Raw genomic sequence first — 13516 nt, 5'->3', positions numbered from 1 at the left:
TAATCTCTTATCTTTATAGTTACCACAGATAAGTTAGCCTCCCTGAGTATGGATTTCAGTCGAAAACTGTCTCCGATGGTCACACTTTGTCTCGTTATGTAATGGTATATTGTAAGTAGTTAAACTCGTCAAGTAGAGGTTCGACACTAGTTACCATAGTTTTAGAGAAAATATTGTTTTAAAGTGTCCGTTATATTGTTATTATTGTTTTGTAGTGCCACTGCCACACGCGTGTCCGCTGTTTTCGTGCACTATGTCTAAACATTCCGTTCGAGAACCACCCCATTGTTGGAGATTGGACCGAGCCAACAATTATCACTATACGGAATTGGTCTTTTAAACTCTTCTAAATTCACACGCAACTTGTAATGAGGATATGATTTTTTAATTTAATTCCGCCTAATCTCAATAGTGAAGTTTCAGATATATCTTGAAAGTTAACACTGTCATTGCTGAAGATGATTATTTATTTACACGCTTTGTATCATCTGGAAATTCATTATAAACCATAAATTATAACAAGGCCGACAAAAAAACTTCGGCTCAGTTTTATTCAGCGAATTTGCTTCAATTCGCACTTGGGGAAATTTCTGCTCGGATCACTGGGGTGAGTAAAGATGACGTGACGCTTTGTCTGTACATTATGAAATTATAGCAATAAAATTTAGTTACTGGTATGAATAAATCGATTTATTTGTACAGCATTGAATCAGGTACTTTTGCAAATTAACTTTGAAGCGTAATTGTTATTAGATCTTCCCATTTATGTAATCATTCATTTCGGTATCGAATATATAAACATTTCATTGAGAATATTAAAAAAGGCAAATGATTTGTTCATGATAAACAATTGACTAAATGAAATTGCAATATAGCATTGGGAAAGGGTAGAAACTTATAACGGTAGAAATCGTGGAATAAAAATTATTTACCAAGTGAACAATTAACATCAAAATTTTATAAAGCAGAACCAATTATGTTTAGCTCTCATTTGCTCAGCTAAAACTTCTAATACATTTTGCTTTTTTTTTGATCCGATTTTCACTGAAATGTGTACTTGATTAATTGATTAATTTCTTTATATAAAGTGATTAGTTTTATTAACTATGAAAATCAGTTTAAATTTTACCTGTCTGCAATGATAGTGACGAAAAAACAGAAGAAATTGAATAAATTGTTAAATTAATGCTTGATGATAATATTGATGATGAAATACGTTGAGTACATTTGAGGTTATAGTTAATGAGAAATTTGAAGCTTCAGCAAAATTTCGCATTAATAATCAAGTTCAGAGCTTCAAGTCATAATTAATTCACGACATCGACGGAAAATTTGATTAATCGAAGTTGGTCAGAAAATGAAAGGAATAAAGTCAAACATGAATTCTACGATTTATTTTAAAATTCAACGATACCCTCGGAGAAAAATAATGGAAACACCAGCCATGTCAGGCCCTTTAGAAGGTGGAAGAGTCTTCTTCATTGTCTTCCATCTTCATCTTGTCTTCAACGCCTATTTTATTTTCGCATTGTTTAATTTTTATCAGCTAGACAAGCATGGCCAATTCCTCGAAAATGTCCTTAAATATATGTCAATTTATAATGTGAGCAAATTAAAGTTAAAATAAAATTCTCACTAAATAATGCGACAGTAGAGAAAAGTTCTAGCAAGGATACACTTATATTTTCTAGCTAGACAACTATTGAAGATAATTCAAATTTAAAAATATACGTGTAATCGCTGTCTTGCAGTCTAAGATGGTTACGTACCATTCCAGTAATGGTCTTCACCTTCACTGACTTAGTAATTCACACAAGGGCATGAAACTGGATATTAAACACAAACAAATTTTATTACAGCAAAGTTTCGCCAAACGGGCTTCAAGTTAGTCTCACCGGTCTAATGCCGCAGGTTGAAATTATTTGCATTTTCGTCTGCAAAGGGATTAAGGGCTATTACATTCAGTAATAAATCCTACAACCATTCAAATCTGATAAATAACAATATGACAAATGTTCAACATCTCCGTACCATACCGTACTGGTCGGCATCGGGAGCAAAGTGACACGTGGAGAAAGAGTGATGCAGAAAACTACTCATGGTAAACAAATGCTATACGAGATGCGTCAAACTGCGGCTACAATACGTGTATAACGATTGCTACTGCACCAATATCACAAACGGGAGGTTCTATGGCTATTGGGTGTTGATTAGGAAAAAAGTATAATTTTAGTAATGGAAGACTTGGAAATATCTCCTGTCCGATTGGCAAAAATGAATATGTCGATGAAACATCAATAAATGATATTGTTACAAATTGAAAGTTTTATTTAAAATGTGCACATGCAAGCAATGAAAGAAAAACGATCAAAATTGTCAAAAAACATAAGGATAATAGAGTATACGAAAAAAACATATACGATGTAAAGGGATGCCAACAAACCATGATTTTTGTTTTAATATTTCCCTAGAATTATGGATATTAAAATTCATTTCATTTAAAGTACCTGTATGACAAAATAGTCGAAAATGATCATTAATATAGGGTAATATATGAAAAGTGCAAATTTAAGTAGCAAGAACATAGTTTATTTTTGTCAGTAATTTGAGATAACATTTATGTAGAAAACAGTTAAGAAAATTCACAAAAATTGAAAAATCTGAGTTAACTAAATAACTCTGGAATTGTAGTATATTCTGAGAATGCCAATATATTACAGATTTGTTGGCTAATGGTTATGATTTCTACAATAATATTTCTGATCACTCAACCGAAATAAGTAATCTCGTGATCCAAGTAGAATAAAATTCAGTTCAAATTAAATTGAATTAAAACTCAAATTAAAAACTGCAACACTTTGAAGACTGCTTGTATATGCTCTTCAAGAAATGCTGCCCCAATAAAAATATTAAAATATTATTTTTATTTGTAATATTGATAATATCTGAACAATTTCGACATAATGCATAAAAAATGAGTATATTAGAATATTTTGATAATTCTGCTCCTGGCTCGTTGTAAAAACAAATTTAATTGTTATTATATTACAGAAGAAAAAAAATCAGAATCCTGCAAATATTTTCTGGCGAAAAAAGTACGAAGTTATATTTTTTTAAATTGCAGTTTTCTAGTTAGAAAACCATTGAAATAATTATAATTTATTATTTATGTTTGAAATGACTTTGATTGCCGAGAAAACTTTTATCAACTGTGTAATATGACGTTAGATGAATTAATAATTCAGCATTGATCAATAAAGATGATCATTCATGCACTTAATATAATTTTTAAAACTTTCATCAACTCTAAGCACTGAAGAAGTATTCGATGTGAAGTATCCTCAGCTCAGCTCAACTGTGCCGGCACATGTTGTAATCCCAGGTGAATTCAGCTTAAAGTGTTTTACAAAAATTCGATTCAAGACCTATCTAGTAATTTCATGTTTAAATAAATGCAACAGATGTAAATAAATATGCTGATAATTGCCCAACCTGACTAATAATGAATTGCTCTGCTCATTGATTAATTAAACTGGTCAGACATTGTCTAGTTAAAAGGCAACTGTGCTGGTGTGCACTATCTGCAAACTACTTAGATAATTTTATAAAATTTGAAAAGCCTCCAGTGCTCCAGTGACCGCTGTATGCAAGTTACTGCATGCCGCTTAGAGGAGAGAAACCTTTAGAAGACGAGCCTGCTAAGTACGGAAGATCAGTCTCCCAAGAACGACGTTATTGGAACCAACACTAGCATTATATACCATATCATTACTATATAATTTGCACCTATTGATTTTTTAAAATCCACAGTACCAGAAAAACTGAAAATATTCGGTGAGTGCATACGATCAGGCTTCTAATCACATATATCGTTACTTGATCCCAAACTATCATCACATACCTTGTCATTAAAACTATAATTTGCACCAATCGATTTTCTTGATTTTTCACGATACTACACTTTAAATATATTTGGCTGTTTCAAAACAATAATATGAAGAATATTACACATGTTTCCAAACAACAGCATCATCTTCCATTACTATTTGTCGATTTTCAAAAATGACAAGTTAGTTATTAAAATGTATTTTTTTTTATTTCAGATAAATAAGCGTCCCACACCAGCCAGCTAGAATGGCTGCCCTCGCACAGACTATCTCGTTAGTCCCGGGAATTGAACTTTCACCTCAGGAAGCCAACAGATACAAGAACATTTTTGCTGTCCAAGTTCCCATGTGTGAAGTTTTTCGTGAAATTCTAAAGTGGGAATGCAGCGACAAGCAACAAGGGCAGACATATAATGATTACTTTGAACAAAAGAAGCAGCAATATGAAGACCGCCATGCAGATCTGGTGACACAAAAGAACAATAAATTTAAATTGCCAAAAATTGGACTAACCACAAGTACAATTAAAACGCTACAGGAAGAACCAGCACGATATGATGTGACTCTAATGTTTTCTTATTTGCTTGAGATATTCAAATCAAAAGAAACGTACACTCACGCTGATCAGGTGAGAATTCCTACTCAACTTGAGTGCCTCCTTAAAACAGTCAAGGACATGAGGAATGACGTCATGCATGAAGTTGCTGGCGATGCTGTCAACCCCATGAAGTTTGATGAAATTGTCAAAGCCCTGCATGATGTGATAGATGAAGCTGGCAATGTGTACAGCATCCCTGTTGATGAAGTAATGAGTCTCAAAACCCAGGTAGATGGCATGTGGGATGAAGTGCGCACAGATAATGAAAAAGCTAAGGCTTATTGTTGCTTCTTCCTTCACACTTTTGGAAAAAAGGAAGCCAAAGTCATGTGGGAAGCGATGTTGTCCGAAGAGACTCTTCTCTTCAGCGAGGACAAAGTTGAACGCTCTAAAGTTTTCCATTCCATGGAACTGACGATACAGAAACCTGGTCTACAAGCAGGCAGGATCTCCTACAAAGAACTACTCTGTAACACAGACAAAAAGTTCATTTTAATCAGTGGTGCGTCTGGGTCTGGAAAATCTACTCTTGTGAAGAACTTGGTGATACAGTTCCATGGCATATCAGATGCAAATGTAGAGATGATAAATTTGAAGAGTTTCAGTTTGATACTTATATATGAGTGTAGGAACAGGTCCATTAAACAATTCAGCGCAGTAGTACACCAGAATTTTAAGAATGTTTGTCTGAAACTCGGCCCAGAAACTGTTGTACAGGCAATCACCCATTCAAACCCTATAATTCTTGTTGATGGTTACGATGAATGTCATGAAGACTCGTTTGAAGTTGTGGATCAGTTGGTGAACGAAATGAAATACCACGAATGCCGGGTGATCATAACTACCAGGCCAAGCCACTTTGAGGAACTAAAGAACCATTTGAAACAAAAACTCGTGGCGTTTCAGGACTATGAAATTTCTGAAATTTCTGACATAGAAGACCAAAAGAGATTTCTGGAAAAGTATGAAAAGCATGTCAATCCGCATGCTCATGAAGTTGTAAAGACCTTCAGCTCCCTTGAACGGAAAATCCAAGAACTTTTTGTCCATCCCATTTATCTGGTACTCTTCTGCCAATTGGTCTGGAATTTTCCTGAAAGGATTAATAATTGGACATCCCATGCTGCGGTAGCTCATGACATTTATCGTCTTTACAGGAAAATGATTGAGTCGAAACTGGCTTCCTACTCCATTGTCGACAAAGACGGTCTGGTCGACGACTTCTTCCGGGACGTTGCCAATTTCTCCTTGCAGACCATTGCTGAAAACCTAGTGGTTTTCTCAGAAGAACAAGTTGGAGAGTTGAAGAGTAGTTTTAGGAAAACACTTGGGGAGTATGGAGCACGCAGCAAACTCGACCCTAAAGCTCTTTTGGGAGTCGTCTTGAAAATGAAAAGGCATCTGAATGATTTTGATTCCTGTACGTACTTTTTTCATCACAAAAGCATCCAGGAACTGTTTGCTTCTAAGTCTGTCATTAAAGAACTCCGTAAGAAAAAGTGTTTGCCGTCCGTCCTGCAGGGCGAATCACATGCGAGTCAAAAGTGAGTTATATGTTCCGCAATGTTTTAGCATTTGTATTTTGATTTCTGTGAATAATTTTAATAAGACGTATGGATAGAGGAATTTGATTGGAGGCTAAAGTTTTTGAAGAAAATAAAGGAGGCTCTTCTTAAAATTGCAATTGAGAGTGAAAGGATAGGGTTCAAAGTTCTTGAATCATTGTAGAAAATGTTCAAATATATATGGCTAACATCTACTAGGTAACTAGGTGATTACAGTATACTAGGGCCCAGTGGTCAAGTGTTCAGAATACCAGGATTGGAGCAGAGAGGTGCGGGTTCGATCCCAACTCTGTGCGACAGTTTCTGGTCAAAATCGGCGAGGAATCCAGGCGGTTTATACAAAGCATAATTGGAGCAGTAAGTTACGTCTTAGACACAGCAACAAGCTGTGAATGTTCTTCGATGTTAAGAATCGGCGACAGGCCTGCGGCCTAATAGACGCTGAAACCGCCATATCATTCTCATTATAATATATTATGACATACCTATAAATTGTGCAAAGAAATGAATAAATAATCATTTACTATCAACAGTTTACAGGGTGTGCTGGCATGCGTTTTAATTGAGCTGAGTGCTGTTGAGAACTCAAATGTCTTCAAACGTAACTGGCATCGCCTGAAGGACGCTGCAAAAGCGGTAGGAGCTGACAAGAAGTTCTGGCAGCAAGTGCTGCTGAGCAGCCCCCACTCCCAGCAAGTGGCTAAAGAGACTGCCAGAGTCTACATGGCCCACAACAAGGAGTGGTACATTGGTTCAGGTAACAGAGACTGTCAGAGTCATATAGATGACCCACAACAAGGACTGGAACATTGGCTCAGGTAACAGAGACTGCCAGAGTATACATGACCCACAACAAGGACTGGAACATTGGTTCGGGTAACAGTGACTGCCAGGGCCTACATGGACCACAACAAGGACTGGAACATTGGTTCAGGTAACAGTGACTGCCAGAGCCTACATGACCCACAACAAGGACTGGAACATTGGTTCAGGTAACAGTGACTGCCAGAGCCTACATGACCCGCAACAAGGACTGGAACATCGGTTCAGGTAACAGTGACTGCCAGAGCCTACATGACCCGCAACAAGGACTGGAACATTGGTTCAGGTAACAGTGACTGCCAGAGCCTTCATGACCCACAACAAGGACTGGAACATTGGTTCAGGTAACAGGGACTGCCAGAGCCTACATGGACCACAACATGGACTTGAACATTGGTTCAGGTAACAGGGACTGCCAGAGCCTACATGGACCACAACATGGACTGGAACATTGGTTCAGGTAGCAAGTCGATCCAATGATGCTTAGTCTAGTTAATTACCATTTATATCGGGCTTTCATGAAACAGACTGTGCACTGTTGAACCTATGCATGGATTTTCCACACTTATGGATTTTCCATATTTTCCATGGATTTTCCATACCTCCATAATGGTGTCCGAGATATTTCGCTAACCAAGCCAATGATTCAGTTATGCTTTAGTGTGTTTCAGCTTTTGCTCGAATTTAGAGGCATTAAACCCGATGAATTTTCCACTCACGCCACCGATACGTCGATTTACGTAGCGACGATTTTTTTGGTGCATTATCAGCTTAAAAAAAAAGATGAACACATTGCCGATTTTGAACTTTAAAAACAAGAAGCACCAGAAGTAGAATCAAGAATCTCGAACGCCCTGTCGTTTACTCTCTCTCTCTATTGTCAACGTTAGGCGTGAGTGCGTACAGCTAAATGAGATGAGCGCACCTGATATACACCACCACGATAACTCCTGCCCTGATGCTCAGCTACTATATAGTATAGAAGTTATGTGGTGTTATGCCAAAATTAAGCACTCGATGCACACTGCGCACGACTGTACTTTTTAACCAGAGAAGATAGCATGTTGACAAGAAAGAATGTTTGTAAGCTTGAAGAAAAACCACATCAAATTTATTGAACAGTAACACGTGTAGTTTTGTCATCCGCTAGGTATGTTCTTCGGGACTATATCTTTCGCTTTTCCTGCCATTATTTCAGATGCAAACAAACTTTTGAGGACATTTCATGTAAAAAGTTGAAACTGTGATCTTCGTCGCGAAATTTACTCGAAAAGGCAGCAACCACATCAAATTGAAATGTATATTCGTGCCATGTATTTTCTGTTGCATTTGTCCTTAGTTTTGTTCAGCTGCTTCACTTGCACCCAGGTCGCGATGCTGCCACCGTTGCACTGCTGCTGCTCCACCAGCAGCCAGCGAGGCTCTGCGCCAGCCTCCTAGACGCCCCAGCGCCCGAGTCTTGGCGCCAGGTTGCTCAAACATTCAAAAGAGTTTTGGAGCTGCGACTTCTGAGTGAAGTCGACGACTCACGACCATGTGACCACATGCTGGAAGCCTTGAGCTCTTCAAGGTGCTGTGTTGTAGTGGTTTTTGCTAAGGGAACATTTTAATAACAATCATAGTGTCCTCCAGGGCAATGGCTATGTCTACAGGTCTGTAGTCTTGATTAATCATGAAAGTTTCTATGGAATTAACTATACCGATCGATATTTTTCTCGTGCAGCTGCTCGTTGTCACTATTTATTGGCCGCGTCAAGAACCCAAGCAGTATTCTATCTCTTGCCAAAATTGCATCACCCGAAACTGAGCTCACTATTTACACGGAGCCACACATGGACTTGAAGCCGTTGCAGGACAAACACCTAGAGCTCTGTGAGACTACTGGTTTAGAAAATATTTCTATTTTATAAACTACCAATGAACTAACAATGATGAAGATGTACTTATTTAGCAAGTGATCTCGGCTGATTTCGAATGTTCAGCATGGTTTACCTTTAAATAGATTGTTATTTGATACATGCATAAAATATTGGATACTATACCATAGGTATTATTTAAGATATAAATATAATTAATTGGGTGCTTGCCTAAAGATTCAATGATATTGTTCGAATGATTTGCCAATAAGAACTGTTTGCTGGATTAGTTCTGAAGCCCAAGTTTGCTGCAACTTCTTTGCATTTTTCCATCGATATCCTCCTACTGATGATTTACTTTCTGAGCATTTTGGTTGCGAATTCTTGCAGGTGTTGTGTAGTGTGTTGACCAAGTTTAGTTTCAAGCCGAAAATACCTACACATTTTTTAATCGCCTAACCTGACTTGTTGATAGTCAATGTTCCATAGAGGCTCGATTTTTTATGACTAATCATGCGATTGTTGTCTAATGTTAATCACCTTACAGGGGTGATTGTTGAACCCACATCTCAGGAAGACTTCGTTGCTCTGCCATCGTCTGTCCACTTATGTCTTCGCCTGAAGCCTGTCGCTCGAAACCAGCAAGAGAGTTTGACTCGCACCATACTTGGCCTGGCCCCTGCTGACAACAGGTGGTGATCTGCAAATAACATTGACGGAAGACATATTTTTCCTTAATTATCATGATCAAAAACCTACCTGGATGCCCCACAAAGCACCAATCGCTTCGCATGTACAAAAATCATGCAAAATTATGATATTAAACAGCTTATAACCTCTTTATGAATCTTGGGAATGAATAATGCTCCATAAATTGGAGCACATGTAGCCCCAAATGTGTACTTCTACATAAGATTTGCGTCTGAGTTGTGGCAAACACTAATGAAATAATCTCTCACTTCAGGTTTCAGAGGCTGGAGGTACGCGACTGCGAGTTGACTGAAGCGCAGCTGCTGAAGACGCTTGAGGAGCTACAACGCGTGGGCCTCAGGACGCTCTTCAAGGGCAGGAAAATCCATGCGGGGCCCAGCCGAGTGCTGACAATTCGGTAAATGAACTAAATCTGTTCACTGAAAGGATTTAGATCAACTTGGCTTATAAGCTCAGCCATGACTTACTTTCGGAGTTCAGTATGCAGCATAACTTCCTATTGCGCTCAAATTAAATATTATTGAATATGACGTTTGGCTCAGCATTTGAAATGTTGAGGTAGCTGCTTCTCAGGCAAAGTTCAAAAATTACCATTACCATTACGCCCAAAAACAAAAACAAAATTTCGATGACAAAAGCAAATTGGGCCACAAGCACATGCATGTAAATCGTCAGTTGTGTGTTTGGCTACACGATTTATGTATTGAACTATATTCTTTGATTCGAAGTAGATTCCGACGTTCGGTATTACGGTGTTTCGATCTGGATTGAGGATTAACTTGTTAGCATTGTATGAAGAGCTGTTTTTAGGATTTCTTCAATTCTAATAAACAGTTATGTAAGATGAAGCAGCTTTGGTTCTTTTGTGCATTGCTAACGGGCAAAATTTATTTCCTTGTTAAGATAGCTTAAATTTCCTGTATCGAGTTAAGGAACCTGAACATTTCCTCCACCCGCCAGAGAGAAGAATTTTGTGCTGATTCTCACTGATGAGCCGCCGCTGCCACCTCAGGCAGAACCCTGCAGGTTGGTTATGTCCCAGATCATTTTAGATTAAGCTCTACCTGAGGATCGGATTACATGACTAAGGTCGAGAAGGATAAGTAAGACACATGTGTCTGATGACATATCTTATTTACGGGGTGGTTATACACGAGTTACGATACAGAGGTATAAGCTACGGCGTCGACCGTAAGGTCGGAGAACTCGACCGACGCGTACATCGCGGAGCGCTTATCAACTACTGCGGGGGTCTTACTTAAGGTTGCTAGCCCTTATATAGCCTTCGCTTCCGCTCACAACTAAGGTGATCGCGTGATCTATCACGTGGTGTCTTCCAGATGCTGGCTCATGTCATCCATTTCTATAAGGTCAAATGAATATTACGTCCCAATTACATATAATTAATGATAACAATGCGACGCCAGATTGACACTGGACAGTTAATATATACATAGACCCAGAGACTGGATAATATTTTGTCAGCAAGTATTCGAAAAGGTAGAAGGAAAATCTAATTTTCCTCTAACTTCGTTAATGTTTATGAATTTATTACGAAATATACTAAGCAGGACTAAAGGTTTTCATTGTTTAATCGAATAGTATTGATTCCAGCCTTGAACATTAAATAATTTCGCCCCAATTAAAATGCCTTTTTATTTTATTTTTATATGAAGATGAAAAATGCTTTTATTCAAAAACTGAGTACGTTCAAGCAGAGGAATTACGCTCTTATTTAAATGAAGTTTATTGCAGCGACCAATTTTGTCGTTAAGATGATATTTTGCATGTTAATATTCGAATAAAAATCCTATATTCCTTTTTCTAAATTGCAGGTCTGTCGCCGCAACGCTTCTCAAGTCACCCGCCAGTCTCCCCGTTGCCCCCGCCGTCGGTGGAGAGAACCCCTGTCTGCTGGCCTCGTCATGCGGGGACCTGGACGCCGTGTACAGGAGTCTGTACGCCCTGAACGTTGTGCTGCCGCACGCGTTGCGCTTTGTAATGCAGAAAGAATTCGCAGGCAAACGTCCACAAGACACGTACGCGGAGCATTTGTTATCAAATAGCCAGCCTGTCCATCGCCAATGGTTGGTTTCCAGAGTAAAAAAATCTCTTGCGAGCGAGGCTTTTGCCAAACGTGAATTTGAGGAGATTGATTTACGTCCATTCGACTCCTTGCCGCTAATACAGCTCATATCTGAACTTCTAGATATGAGGTCAAATCGAATCTTCAATGAATTTAAAGGCGAAAGAAATTATAGGAACATGATCGCCATTATGGAGAAAGTTCAGAAAGCCAGAGTTGATGTGTACTCGAGCCTGATTGATGAATCTAAACTTGTCACGTGCCCTACAGGCGTCATTAACTTTGTCTTTGAGTTGATCAGCGAGGCTGCTAACCTGCACCAAGTGTCTGAAGCTGAAACGGAGCAGGTAAAAGAAGCTTGTCAATCACTCTGTGATATGTACAAGTCTGATGTGCGCGTCGATGATGACGCCTTTGCGGCATTCCGCGTACTAATTGAGAGTAGAAAGAGAATGACCGGCCTTGCTTCCAAAATTAAATTCGATGGTCGAGATATCTGGTCGTACAAATCCCCAGAACGTTGGACCGAACGATTCCAGTGTTCAAGTTACACGTATTTTGATCCAACTACACACGATTTCTATCGAAACCAACTCTGGGAGCTCATCTATGGTGGAAAGAAGGGCGTTTTCATCTACTTCAAATGCCGGGATAGGGAAATTAACAGTTTTCGTTTCTATATCGAGCAAAACTTCACTGAGTCTTGCAAACAAATTGGAGCTGACAACGTTGAATACGTTTTAACAAAATTACAACCTCTGATCCTCGTCGATGGCTATGACGAAGCCAACGCAATGTCCTGCGTTGTCGTGGAAGAAATTATTAACAAATTCTGCAAATTTCCAGGCGTGGTTGTCATAACAACCCGGCCAGACACTGCTTTCCAGAAAAGAAAACTCTTAAGAGAAGCCTGGAAAACAGAAACACATATTCTACCTTTCAGGTTAAAATATCTTGAGAAGACAGAACTCTGGACAAACCCAGATAATCGCTATGCTCTTCGCCGGGATACCCCTGTAACCGTTCCTTTGCAATCTGACCCAATCCAATTTAGCATAGATTTTACGAGGTGAAGTGGCTCGCCTCTCTCACCTTTAAGGCATGTCAGGCGTACATCGGCCACTTGCTATATATAGGCCGCTAACTAGGAGTTCATTGTAGAAGTCACTTGTCCAATAGGCCGAAGTACCAAATGATAACCGACATGAGCTGCTGGTCAGTCTGCCCCCATGATAGCCCTGATGAGGCTATCATGGAGGCAGCCACCACTACGATGTAGTTAACAAGTGCCTTTATATGCGATAATACATATAAGAAATATGTCTTTTTTAATAATAATTCCGTTCTATACCGAGATGTTCAATATATTGTTACCAATGTTGGCTAGTTACAATAATGTGGGGAAGAACCGTAATATTTTATAGAATGATAAAAACAGTCTTGATTTATTGTAATAACGATTTTAATTTACGATAAATCAGTATTTTGCTTATACATAATGCATTTGAAAGCAGCCAATATTAATGTGGTTAACAGCTGCTTTAATTCACTGCAATCAAAATGTGGGTAAAAACTTGCATCATTCTTAATAATGTTTTAAACTGCCTATATATTTTAATACCCTTAAGAATGGCCTCGATATATTTGTATGTAGTATATTGAACATATTATAATTTATTAGTAAATAAAATAAAACTTCACTATTCTTATGTAGTTCTGAACAGCCTTAATTTAATGGAAAGCATTGTTGAGCTGACTTAAGTCAAAAGAATGCTGATCAAAACTGTCAGAAATTATTTTAATTTACAAGAAAATAATATGACCTTCCATCATTTTCTCTAATCAAGTTTAAACTTCTCATATTCACTCTGGAGCTAAAAAACTACGTGCATTCAATATTATACCGTACGTACAGAACCACCTTATTTTCGCCAAAGGCTAGGAATATGTAATTTCATTTATTTTCGTACAATACAGAACTGCCATCTATC

At 38.3% G+C, this 13516-nt stretch overlaps 2 protein-coding genes across 2 annotated transcripts; both read left to right on the top strand.

Annotated features, from left to right (window-relative positions):
* The first annotated feature begins 4563 nt into the window (after positions 1–4563).
* LOC125178868 lies at positions 4564–8482 on the top strand. Its single transcript, XM_047883638.1, has 3 exons — positions 4564–6029; positions 6584–6807; positions 8241–8482. Exons 1-3 carry the CDS (start codon positions 4564–4566, stop codon positions 8480–8482), a joined length of 1932 nt encoding a protein of 643 aa, XP_047739594.1.
* Positions 8483–8628: 146 nt separating this feature from the next.
* LOC125178867 lies at positions 8629–13309 on the top strand. The gene is made up of 5 exons (XM_047883637.1): positions 8629–8744; positions 9276–9420; positions 9693–9836; positions 10400–10465; positions 11275–13309. The coding sequence occupies exons 1-5, from the start codon at positions 8705–8707 to the stop codon at positions 12596–12598; spliced, it is 1719 nt and encodes a 572-aa protein (XP_047739593.1). The 5' UTR covers positions 8629–8704; the 3' UTR covers positions 12599–13309.
* The last annotated feature ends 207 nt before the right edge of the window (positions 13310–13516 follow it).

The sequence above is a fragment of the Hyalella azteca genome, unplaced genomic scaffold (genome assembly GCF_000764305.2).
Source record: "Hyalella azteca isolate HAZT.00-mixed unplaced genomic scaffold, Hazt_2.0.2 contig13368, whole genome shotgun sequence".
Lineage (NCBI taxonomy): Eukaryota > Metazoa > Arthropoda > Malacostraca > Amphipoda > Hyalellidae > Hyalella > Hyalella azteca.
This window is presented reverse-complemented; position numbering and strand designations above follow the sequence as displayed.

Excerpts from the sequence above, each read along its gene's own strand:
- LOC125178868 (XM_047883638.1), top strand. The coding sequence starts at position 4,564 with ATGAGGAATGACGTCATGCATGAAGTTGCTGGCGATGCTGTCAACCCC. Across the intron at positions 6,030-6,583 it reads GAATCACATGCGAGTCAAAA|TTTACAGGGTGTGCTGGCAT; the intron begins GTGAGTTATATG and ends TACTATCAACAG. Across the intron at positions 6,808-8,240 it reads GGAGTGGTACATTGGTTCAG|GTCGCGATGCTGCCACCGTT; the intron begins GTAACAGAGACT and ends ACTTGCACCCAG.
- LOC125178867 (XM_047883637.1), top strand. The coding sequence starts at position 8,705 with ATGGACTTGAAGCCGTTGCAGGACAAACACCTAGAGCTCT. Across the intron at positions 9,421-9,692 it reads CTGGCCCCTGCTGACAACAG|GTTTCAGAGGCTGGAGGTAC; the intron begins GTGGTGATCTGC and ends CTCTCACTTCAG. Across the intron at positions 9,837-10,399 it reads AGCCGAGTGCTGACAATTCG|AGAGAAGAATTTTGTGCTGA; the intron begins GTAAATGAACTA and ends TCCACCCGCCAG.